General features: G+C 41.5%; 1 protein-coding gene across 1 annotated transcript in view; it reads right to left on the bottom strand.

Annotated features, from left to right (window-relative positions):
* Positions 1 to 4,454: 4,454 nt before the first annotated feature.
* Positions 4,455 to 12,659, bottom strand: part of lrrc4cb (leucine rich repeat containing 4C, genome duplicate b) — a 42,105-nt gene continuing 33,900 nt past the window's right edge. The window contains exon 2 of the mRNA XM_031290132.2: positions 4,455 to 9,413. Within this exon, the coding sequence (XP_031145992.1) occupies positions 7,491 to 9,386 (1,896 nt within the window). The 5' untranslated portion in view covers positions 9,387 to 9,413 and the 3' untranslated portion in view covers positions 4,455 to 7,490. The remainder of the gene's footprint in view (positions 9,414 to 12,659) is intronic.

The following is a 12,659-nucleotide window of genomic DNA, read 5'->3' as shown; positions in this document are numbered from 1 at the left end:
ACTAACATTCAATTCTAAACACAAAAAATAAATGATCATCTGATTCACTGCTTGTGAAAATACTTCCATTTCCCACATACAGTATATATACAATAACTGCCTGGAAATGAATGACATTACTGTTCATTTTCTGAATTGGATCTGGCATGATTTCATTGTGGCTGAGTGTGTCATCTCCTGAATAAATTGTAATCAGAATTAATTAATGATCCTTTTGTTGGAATAGACATTCTAGCATTTGAGACTGACCACACATACCATTAAGTGTCTGAGTAAAGCCAGCACCAATTGCCTCGCAACATTTTGCTGGGGAGCCATCAAGTACTTTGTGAATGAAATGGAGCAATCCCAAAGGCAATTGTGACTGTGAGCCATTTTGTGCTATTTGGGTAGTGGGGATGTCATAATAAAAAGCAGTCTCTTCACTGAAGTGTACTTTATTTTTTTTCCTCAAATCAAAATTTTGTCCAGAAGAAATTCAGTTTAATTGATGGAATATTAAATTACTTTTGAAATGCCAGTGAGGGTAGGGTATGGTGTCAGGATTATGTCATATTTCGGGAGCCCGATAAAACATGCGAGTTTGTACAGAGAGACTTGTACAGGAAGCTGCAAGCGTGAAACAAAACATGAGGAGAGGGAAAGAATGGCACCTGCGCGTATAAAACTAAGCAGCACAGAGCAGCCACCACGTGCCAGTGAGTGTCTGCTGTGCAAGCGATTTATGGCATACACGCTCTCGCAGGTAAAATCTGCTCGTGAAGTTGATTTCTGCTCACCCAAATGAAACTGACTTTTGGCATTTTGGGTGCGGAAACCAAAGAGGCACTGGCCCTCATTCAAGCCAATCTCACCCACGGACCTCCTTAAGGCTGACTTCTGCGGGTGCTCCATGCAGAGCTTTCGCCATAAGTGGCCTGAAGTTTATACTTTTGCATTGGTGTGTGCGTCGATCTCTTTAAGAGAATAGCAGGGACTGTATGTGTAGGGAGTGTGTGGTAGAGTGAGTAAGAGAGTGACAGGAATTAGCTTCAGAGCAAGTACCGAATCTAGCGGCGTAGTAAGAGAAACAAAGTATCTCCCCTGTGCTTTCTGACCACGGTGGGAAATCTGTAGCAGGACAAGTTAACCCTTCATGTTTTCTATGGAGAAGGAGAACCAGGAAATGAGTTGGGGGAAATGCAACTCTACCAAGCCACGGCCGAGCGACGTGCGTCGCCTCGACGTGCGTCGCCTCGACGTGCGTCGCCTCGACGTGTAGTTACATTTCTTGAGAGGTGCATGTCCTGTTGTGCAGCTACGTGCGTGAAACAAAACAGAGGGAGAGGGGAAGAATGGCACCTTTGCGTATAAAACTAAGCAGCACAGAGCAGCCACCACATGCCCTCAAGTGTCTGCTGTGCGAGCACAGGTTGTGCAGGTTCTGTATCTCTACATACCTACCCACGGTTTTGATTTAACTCAGAAGCATAAATCGGCCTTTAGTTTACCTTGATTGACAGCTATCCCTCAGGAAGCTTGGAGTTATTGTACCGACCGAAGAACTGTTTTTCTGTCTTTATTAACGATGTAGCACAAGGTAGCACTGTAAATAAAGGAATGTATGTCTCTCATCTGTTCTGTTGTTGGGATATGTGTGACGCTTTTGAAATGTCTAAATCCCTGCAGATGTACGCAATGTAGCCTACCCTTATCTCTAACATTAGAGCTTGGCTTAGCTAACATGGATATTGTTTTGCATGGTCAGCCAGTTTGATTAATCCATAACATAAATTCAGAGCCAGCTTACAAAATTATACTTATTTTTGGTATGTTTAAGTTATTAGTAGAACGTGATCACACATTAATGTTAACGTTACATCATACACCCGTCATGAATCATTATTTCTGTTTCTGGAATAATCAGACTGGCTGGCCAGGCTCACAGCCAGGGTATAATTTGTAGAAGAAGAAAAAAAGGGGGGTGAATTGGGGGTTGATCAGGCACAACAAAACAAAACATGCAAGAATTAAATCCCCCTTTCTCGACCATGGATATAGTGCCACTCGGCCAGACATGCCAAAACACTTATTTATGCACTTCAATATTCAATGGAAAATAATCTCAGAATGAAATAGCACAATGTGGTGTCAACATAAAACATGGTGCTTTCAAGCCGGGGAGCTAAATTCACTTTGCGGCGAAAAAAAAAATACTTTCACCCAGGAAATGCTTCCTCCGGAGTGTTTTAATCCAAAGCACAATATTTTTCCTAGACTTAACTAGTTGTTTTGTTGCCTAAACTTAACTGTCATTGCCGCATGACGCTCACCTTTTCTGCCTAAACTCAACTACCACGGCCCCTGAAAGCACCGTCATCTGGCGGTGCCTGTAGCCGGCTCACAGTCACCTATTGGCGGCTAAACAACTGCCGCTGCTAGCCGGCGTCCCGGAGCTCTGTAGCGGCTAAATACAACCAGTAACTGCCGCACTGATTTTATCCTGTTGTATCCATGTTCACGTTACACCACTTTACTTAGTTTACATTTTTTTAAACTATTTTAGGTATATAATGGTCTATTGGTGAAGTAGCATGATCACTTTGAAGGGGGATACAAATTTGTCCCCACTGAGGATAAAAATAATATAATAAAGAGGCAGGGATATGTAGACCAGAAAGGGGGAAATCCCTCGCATCCCCCTGGAAAATCGCACCCTGCTTGCAGCCATGCTAGCTAAGGCTAACGTTAGTTCTAATGTTAGAGGCATGGGTTCATACATCTGAAAGGATTTACGGGCATTTCAAAAGCATCGCACATATCCCAACATCAGAACAAATTAGAGACACTGATACATTCTTATTCTTATTCTCAACATACTTATTTACAGTGTACAGTACTATATTGCACTACATAATTAATATAGACAGAAAAACAATTCTTTGGCCGGTACAACAACTCCGCGCTTCCTGAGCAACAGCTATCAATCACGGTAGGCTAAAGCCCCAGACACACAGACCAGACGGCCAACCCTCGGCAGAAAAGTTACCAAAAAAGTCTACCCGAGTTGGTCAAAAAAGTGCCTCGGAACACACCAAAGCGACGAGACATAATAAGTCTCCATAACAGCAGGCGGCACTAATCTGTATTGTCGCCCAAAAATGAAAACCGGCAGCTGATTGGACGAACACGTTACGTGGGTCTGGTTTCTCCGGAAATTCAAAGACAGACTGTCATGGCGGCTTGTTCAGAATACAATCTCATATTGTACTAAAGTAGTTCACCGAAACGTGTTTCTGAAAACATTTTAAGCGAGAAATAGGCCATGCAGTTGCTGAATCTGTCTTCATTTCAGATCAACAAAGGTCAGTTTAAAAGATTTTCGTCAGATTTTGAGAGACTCCAGTCACGCTCATTCCGCTCCCCGTTTCCGGGTTAGCACTCTACCAATCAGATGGGTCATTTGAATCCGACTGCCGGCAGTGCCCGGCCCGCCGATTATACATGTCAAATCGGCCAAAATGAAGGCCAATGGCCTCTCGGACAGACGACGGCACAGAACACACCGAACAGACTCAAGCCACTGACCTCGCCAGACTGTCCCACGGCCGATTATCGGCTCGGTATGTAGTAGGCTTAAGGAGGTCCGTGGGTGAGATCGCCTTGAAAGTGACCAATCATAGGAGGGCCAGCGCTGCCTTAGTTTCCACCCCCATAATGTAAAAAGTTTAAATCGGGCGAGCAGAAATCATTTCTAGAGCAGAGTTTACCTGCAAGAGCGTGTATGCCCTCCAGCACTCGCACAGCAGACACTTGCGGGCATGTGGTGGCTGCTCTGTGCTGCTTAGTTTTATACGCGAAGGTGCCATTCTTCCCCTCTCCCTCTGTTTTGTTTCACGCACGTAGCTGCCTGTACAACTCTCCATTGTTGAATTGGTGTGCGGAGAGTAATATCTGCGCATGAGAAATTATATAATTTGCTTGTGGGCCTGTTTTATCGCGCTCGCGAGATATGACATAATCCTGACGTGGTCGTAGTGTTGGCTTGTATTTTTAGGACTGTGACAATGGTTCCAAGGTTCTGTGAGGTTCTTTGTTCATCATAGTGATTCAGCGTAGAGAGCAGGAATAGCATATTTAGCTACTGGTCATGAAATTCTCAGATTTGCCCTTATGGATCAAATGATTCTGTTACACAGATGGAGTGATTCAAATTAGTTAAAAGAATCTGACTTCCCATGCATAATACAGAAAGATTATTTCCTTTTCTTTTGAGAGAGATCCACTTCCCTCCTCCGACCTCATAAAATAAGCTACAGCACATTTCTTCAAAGCACATTCTTCTCAGTACAGCATTCTTGGAGCTGCTTAGTAATCCTTTTTCTTTGAATATTTCTATACAAGTGTTCATGTGCAAATGGGACAAAGAAGGCAAAATGGTGACAACTTGTCTGTGAATAATACATACTATGAAATCTATTGGAAAAAAAAGAATTGCAATTTTTATTTGTATTCATGTACAGTATGAACTACAATCTCAGGTATCAATAATTGAACATCATCCTCAGAGAAATTAGTTGGACTCCTTACAAGCACAGTCTCGTTTTTTTTCTTGTTTTTGTTTTGCTTTTTGTGTTTTTTTTTTTAACAATTGAAGCACATGTAAAATTATGATCGAAGATCTTTTTTTTTGCATTATGTTTTTGAAAATATTTTTTTTTTGTAGAAATTTAACCATTTGATGATTATTCTCTCCAAAAATGAGAGAGAATATTCACACATACAGTAACCCTCCCTATACATAGACAGTTGGCAGAATAACACACACAAATTTGATCACCTTGGCTTGGGGTTTTGCACAAAAATCAAGCTCACTCTGCTGGTATTTCAAGTCCAACATTCTGCAGGTCAGTCTTACTGTAATTTCATTCTGGCATTCAAATATCTCTTCACATAAAGCCATCCTGCTCAAGCAAATACCAATACAGAGATACTGTATTCCATTCATTCTCACAACCCTCATCCCCATATATATATAAATATATATATATATATATATATATATATATATATATATATATATAAAAAACCTCAAACTTTTTTTTTTTTTTTTACTGTAGCCAGCATTAACATTGAATCATGAAGCCACCAAAAGCATTGAAAAGGAATTGAGCATTGAAAAAGAAAACAGTGGAAAGGGAAAGAATGGTTCACTCTATGATGTTACCATTGGCGGTAGTATTCTCGTGATTCATAACACTCAATGAAAGGCATGAATAGCTTTCAATTGTTCCTTCTCCACTTACAGTTTCAAATGTCTCTACCACCTCCACAGACACGACCGGTCTTTAAATGTATATTTTGCTTCCACCATTCCACAGTTATTGTACTGTATAGAAGAATACATTTAGGAGACTGACTGATAAGAAGCGTATGAATTTGTGTGACAGTGCTTTATTAGGCTCATACTATAAGCTATGGAAGCTGGCTTGACTGAAAGGAATATTAATAAGGTGAGTAGAGCTACTGAAAAGTTATGCTGAAATTTTCACATCATGCAGCGATATTTCATTAAAATAACTGAAACAGTGCGTTGCGCTGCAAAGGTGACGTCATGCGCAGGGTCAAATCCCATCAAAACCATTTGTAAATACAGATTCCATTATGTCAGATTTGTCGATAATCTGTCGCATTTGTGAAATTGCCTGTGGGAAATTAAAATATGCTTGTTGCACAGAGACCAAAGCAAAAGGCATATCTACCTCTTTTTACTTTCTGCACAAGGTCACTGTTTCCATGGCGACAGTGTGATGGCTAGTTTTGCCTCCTTATCTTTTTTTTTTCACTCCACTCCCTTCATATCTGCAATATATCTGTTTGAAGACCCCTCGTGACTATTGTGGCGCTGGCTCCCGCCTCCCCACCAACTGTTCTTCACTTTTCATCCCTACCTCCCTCTTCCTTAAGCCTTCCTCTTTGACAGACTAAATGAAAAATCAAAGCGTAAACAGACTACAGGAGAGACAATGTTTTCATGGTCTATACATGACGCAACATCAAAGTGTGTGTGTTTTTCTGTGACAAAAAATGAGACTGAGCAGGGGTCGCTTCAATATCAAAGGCCTCCACCCACTGTTAGATGTTTGGCACAGGGATAGTGGAAAAGTCTCACGCTGTTTTGTTATCAGCTTTCCTCTGTTAGTCTGCAAATGAATTGCTGATACAGATTAATGAGCTATAACCCATCTCCCCTTATTTTGTTGCAGGTTCCTAGCTGCTTCACTGACCATGTTAGCTCCGTCTGCGTTCGTCTGACAGGGTCACACTACATTACAAAGCAGCCTCATTTGCCTCTTTATCTGTATAACAGATGGACTATCAGCGCCCAAGCTCGTGTGACCCTGGGGTGATGGCAAGGTAACGGGACACTGAGTGGACGTAGATCATTACTGGGTTAACAGGGAGGCTACAGACTGCAGCCTTATGCTCCCCTTCATTTTCCCAAGCAATATTCTGCCGTCGTGCGGCATATGCCGGCGGATAAAGCGCGACAAATGAGACATGGCGAGGGGTGAGAAACGTGCCTGAGCTAAGTGACAGAGAGACAATCAAAGAAGCAAGAGGACATGGAGGAAATGAGAGTGGGGAGAGAGCAGAGAGAGGGTTGACAGGGAAGATGGAGAACTCAGACATGGAAGAAGAAGAAGAGAGGAGGAGTAGGAGAGAAGTAGTAAAGGTTGAAGTGTGAAGAAAAGGTAGAAGGAGGAGTGGGAGCAAGAACTTAATCTTAATTAAAGTGAAGGATGTATGGCTGTTGTTTAGGAGCCACAGGGGAAATGCACAGCTACTCTTTTTGACTGTTTTGCTCCTCGGGCATGCTGGCTTCATTGTGACTGATCACCCAGAGCTGTGTCATTAAGAGATCTCATTTTGTGATGAGTGACAGTTAGAATATGTTGGCAATGAAAATAAACCCATTTTTTCTTTTGTCTTTATAAACCTCCGCCAAATTGGACTTGGTATGCTGAACAACTAATAAATAAATGCGTATAAATACTAAAGCAATGCCCCTCAACAAAATACATTATTATCAGGTAAAATCTAAATATTAAAGTAATGGCATTGCATTAATTTTAGCTTAAGGCCAATGTTACTGGTTTCCAATGAGCTGCATTTCATACCTTCCATATTTACTTTAAGAAAACCATTCTTTCCCTTGTGCAGTGTTACACAGAGAGAGAGAGAGAGAGAGAGAGAGAAATAAAATGAGCTAAAAAGCTATCACAACTTGTTTTTCTTCATTTAGCCACTAGACATACTTTTAATAAATAATCTTTGTTTTTGTAAAGACACTTGTTAAAGTATCATATGTTGTCCATTTGCCAAATGCTGATTTATCGACATCAACTCTGTCAAGTCAATGTCATTTTGACTTCTTTTATCTTCACGTTTTGGTCCATTGTACTCCAAGTATGAAACTGCTGATACTGGATGTTTAGTCAAATTCAAGATCAGATTTGGGTCTCTTGTACATTGTCTTTTGAACAGGCTTGAATCAGTAAAGGTTCCTGTGTGGTTGAGCTGTGTATGGTGCTGAGCATAGGAGCATGGTGGTAAGTGCTCTTGTAGGTGTTGTAGTGGTTGTAGTGCTCCAGAGGGGGCAGCGTTAGGTGTCTCTCCATGGCAGCGACACCTGCAAGCTCTTCTTCAACTGTAATGACCTCCATGGAGGAGGCAGGGCCATCAGGATCCTGCTGATTATGCTGCTTCCTCATCTTGTAGAAAATAACCAGCAGAACAGCAGCCATAAGTGTGATGGCCACGAAGCAGCCTATGATAATCTTGGTGGTTTTCATCACCTCATCTAGGCCATTGAGGGCTCCCTCTCCATCCAGATCAAGAACTGGAATTGTATAAGTCCGCTCTGTGGTCCTTGTTGAAACAGGAGTCCCTTTTGTTGTAGAGGATGACACCCAGCCAAATGGGGGAAGTGGCGTTTGGCTATCATCCCCCGGAGTCTCAATGGTCTCCACGGTGACTGTGGTAAAATAGGTCACTCCGCTGTTTTCCACAGAAGTGACATTAAGCACAGCAGAGGCAGAAATGTTGCCTGCTGTGTTGCTTACCATACAGGTGTAAGTCCCAGTGTCCTGCATTGTGACGCTAGTAAAGTTCAGTGTCCCATCATTGAGTACAGACAAACGCACCTTATAAGCCCCATGTGTCACCAACGAGCCATTTGGTGTAAGCCAGCTGATGGATGTCAGCGAGCTGGTACGACATTTAAGCTCTGCACCCATGCCTTCTGTCACATTCAAATCACTGGGTGGCTCCACAATGACAGGAACATCACACTGGAAGTAGCTGTGGTCCAATTCCCCAATGTAGCGACCTTTAAAGACTGCAGGAGAATGGCAACGGGCGCAGCAGCTAGTATTGGCAGGTACTGCCTCCTTCAGCCACCAGCTGAGCCACAAGATATCACAGTTGCAGTTCCAAGGGTTGTGATGGAGGTGGACCCGCTCCAGGCGATGCAATGGTGTGAAGAGGTCATGTGGTAAAAAGGTAAGGTTGTTGTGAGCCAGGTTGAGCTCAACCAGTGACTGAAGGTCATCAAAGGAATTCCTCTCGATTGTTTGGATCTGGGCATGCATCATCCACAGCTTCTGGAGGTTCACTAATCCTAAAAAGGAGCTGGGCTTGACAACAGAGAGCTGGTTTCCTGACATTTCTAGCTCTTCAAGCCTGACCAAAGGTAAGATGTTGGGGATCTCCTTGAGGTTGCACATTCCCAGATTCAGGTAGCGCAGGTTGCTCAAGTCCTTGAAGGCTCCGTCTGAAATGTAGGAGAGACGCTTGAGCTCACCTAGATCCAGCCTTCGAAGCGAGGGGACCCGGTTGAAGGCATAAGATGGTATACTTTCGATGGGGTTGTTCCGTAGCCACAATTCCTTCAGCTTAGACAAGTACTCAAATGCTCCATTGGGGATTGTCGTGAGCCGATTATCAAAGAGCTCCAAAGTGTTGAGACTGGCCAGTCCATTAAAGGCGCCAATTTCAATGCTGCGGATGTGATTCTTGCTCAGCTGCAGGATCTCCAGATGGCGCAGATGTTTGAAACTGTCCACCTTGATGACCTGGATGAGGTTGTCCTGGAGGTTCAGGTAGCGAGTGTTGGTGGAAATGCCATCGGGGACGTCCCGTAGACTGCGGCGGGTGCATATTACTTTGCTGAACTGGTTGCTGCATGAGCAGACAGAAGGACAGGTCTGAGCGCGAACCAGTCCAGCCACCACCAGGATCTGGAGGGCCAAAAGCAGCACAAAGAGGGGGTTGGACAGCGCCCCCTTCAGCCTACGACCTCTCATTGTCTGGCGCTGGAGGGAAGAGATCATTGTGTTCAGCATTCATAGTTTATCTGCTGTTCGTGTTCTCTGCAAAAAGAAGAAAATAGAGAGAATAATATTTAGTAACCACATTAATTAGCGAGGAGTACATAATTTATGTTGCTGTACTGAGTTAAAGCTATCAATACAAGATAGTTTTTAATGCTGAATTGATTAGTTGGTCGACAGAAAATTGACAAAAGAAATCCCTAATATCTTTAGGATTTCTAGACTTCACAGAAGCTGATGCAGCTACACTGGAGACAGAAAATGAAAAAGGAGAATTTAGCATTCTGATTAATTTCTTGTGAGCCCCTTACTTATTGGAATCCTAAGCCTGGAACTATTTAATACACAAAGCCGTAGTCCTGAATAATTTAACATTACAAGTTTACCATTACACTCAATGAATGTGGCCCTGCACTGTCACAAACAAATCGTAGTCTTAGTGCCAATGAAAAGAATGTGTACAGAATATATATCCATGCTAAAAAAGCAATGCAAACTGTGAAATGCATTCATACTGTACACTGGCAAAAAAAAAAGAGAAAGGTGAGCTATTGTGCTGTATGTTAAACACAACAATATTTTAACGAACTCATTGATGAATGTTATCCAGTGACAAAACAATGAGGGTTATTTTTCACTATCTCAACTTTCTAATAAAATATTCTATAGCCTTTTTATTGCCTTTGAAATTATTTATCTGTGATTCATTTTCTGGGGTTTCAAAAACAGCATTTGTCATTGATTCATGATTAATGTGTTTTTATTCAAAGCAGTACTTGCAGTGCTGTTTGCGTTTCATTACGATCAGATGTATTGTCACAGCAAAATCCCTCACAAATACCGTGATTCAAGTGTGTGAAGTGGCCTGATATGGCCCTTGTATAACTATAGAGGAATTTATTATCTCCCAAATCAAGTGACTAACAAGAAACTCGTTACTCTGTTATCTTAGATTAGATTAAATTAGATAAGATTAGTCCATTCTGCCAAAGTGTAAAAGAATATGCCTGAGTGTGCTCAAGATAAAAATAGACCAAGACATTCACACACATACAGTACAGCCTGTACATCCCACTTCCACACAGCAGTGTTGATTTGTTGCTATCACTCCTTATTATCTCCTGCCCACAGAGATGGTAACTTACAAATAAATCAATACATACTGTATTCCAAACATATTATATATGCTGTGAAATTATAAAATGTGACAGCATTGTATCAGAATCAGTGCTATTAAGTAATGCAGACACCATTTTTCAGTGCAGTTATTAATGCCTTTGCCAAGAGCAAAAGCATGCTTGCCTTGTGCAAGAAACATTAACCTTGCCTATTGGGTCCTTTTCATTTAACTATTCTCCTTGTTTCTTTTCAACTCTTCCAACTCAAGTTATGTTAATCATCTCTTTCCATCAACCCACGAGCAAAAAGAAGCGAGTATATTATGACAGGTGTTTTCTTAACTGTAAAAATTGTGAACTGAGGTGTAAATGTTCTTCGGTGAGGATGAGTGGCTGGCTTAATCAGTAGAAATGAGCTGACATGTGGCTAGTTTTTGCACCAGCAAGGCTGCCACGCCAGCCATGGTGTAGGGAGGCTGCGGAGAGACAAGCCTCTGCTGGGGAATCAAGTAGAATGAGGCCTCCCACTGGCAGGAGCTCATTTTGTCTGGCTGGAATTACAACAACCCTATGCTGCCACCTAAGAGAAGAACATGTCAGACATTGCAAACACACTGATAAAGAATATCAGCTGTCAAAAAACATCTCCGTTTGCATTTCCACTGGAATGATTTAGGAAAAACAGTAAATTCAGCAACGAGCATGCTGCTCATAGAGTAATTATAGCGTTGGCCACATGCCTTCTTCATAATTTTTTTTTTTTATCTGAATAAATTTTATCAGCATAGAATGCCTCATTACATGGAGGGATTGCAGAAGAAGAAAAAAAACTAGTTCCAAACATACTTCCTCCCTTTGTTTGCAACACTGCATGGATTAATTCCATCTAGGCACGCTCAACATGTATTCATAGCTACTGAAAGCAGTAGCTGCTTACATCTAAAATCCTGCCAGCAACATTAAAAGACACCCACCCTTAATTTACTGCTCCTGCACCAGCAGCCACTGGCATTATGGCTGACACCCCTGTGATTGCCAAATGTATTTGTTCTAATGAGTTTGTTGGAAAAGGGCTACATATGTCTCAATCTGGGTGCACATAGCAAGGAGACTGTAATATTAAGCAGATTATTTCAGAGTGCTTAAACTACAGTGTCAGATGATTAGAGTTGTGTCAGTGTTGTGCACGTCAACCAACAGCATTCCACTCCAACTAGCCAAACATGTTAGCTTGGACATTCCCACACACCAGGGAAGCAAGCTTGGCAGTCAATGGTGCAAATAACAGAGTGTCTACCACTCAAGAAATTAGGTAACACCTCCAAAAAAAATAAACAATATCTCTGTTTCATAGTCTCATGGTATGATGATGAGAATAAATATGTTAACACTGCTCCACACAAGTCTAATAGAGGAAGATAAAACATCTTTGAGGGTGAAATGTAACAAGAAATGTTGCATTATTGAACAACTTGCTTTGCAGTCACATTTAGATTTTCATGTTTGTCATAGCTTATTGGCATATTAAACATTTCCCCTCAGAGTTCTAAGAGGGGATTTGCACTGTTTTATGTATTATGCGATTATTCCAACCAAGTGACAAGATGGCAGACATCTCAATTTGCAGTGTTACTATCAGATAAAAAAGTCACATTTTCAGCAGTTAACATGCTAATCTCATGTGTGGCACAAGATTCTATTATATACTGATATTATCACAATTAACACCCAGTGTTATTGACACTCTACATCCTGGCAAAATTGCACTCGCTTAATATACCCTCGGGAATCACAACCCCCACCCCCACCACACATCCCTGAAAAGCAGTTTTACATTTTCCTACATTAAATGAAATAATATACTATGATTACTAAGTCACTATAAAGAACATGACATTTTTTTTATTTATCTCATAATCATTTGTAATATTTAATTCACATTGTTTATTAAACAATAATACATTGTTTATTAGACAATTACTGATCAGTCATTTGCAGTCGGCCCAGTGAGTGTGAAAGTGATAGAGTGGGTAAAATATGAAGGGATATGAAATGTGGCAAGTCGCATCATGATGGAGAAAGAAGCCTGTGGCCACTTAGAGGGCTGTCTGTTGAACTGAATGTCATCTTGCTAATTCATTCAACACATTACCCATTCATTACACTT

This window comes from Sander lucioperca, chromosome 3 (genome assembly GCF_008315115.2).
Source record: "Sander lucioperca isolate FBNREF2018 chromosome 3, SLUC_FBN_1.2, whole genome shotgun sequence".
Classification (NCBI taxonomy): domain Eukaryota; kingdom Metazoa; phylum Chordata; class Actinopteri; order Perciformes; family Percidae; genus Sander; species Sander lucioperca.
The sequence above is the reverse complement of the archived record's forward strand: the minus strand, read 5'-3'. Positions and strand labels throughout refer to the sequence as shown.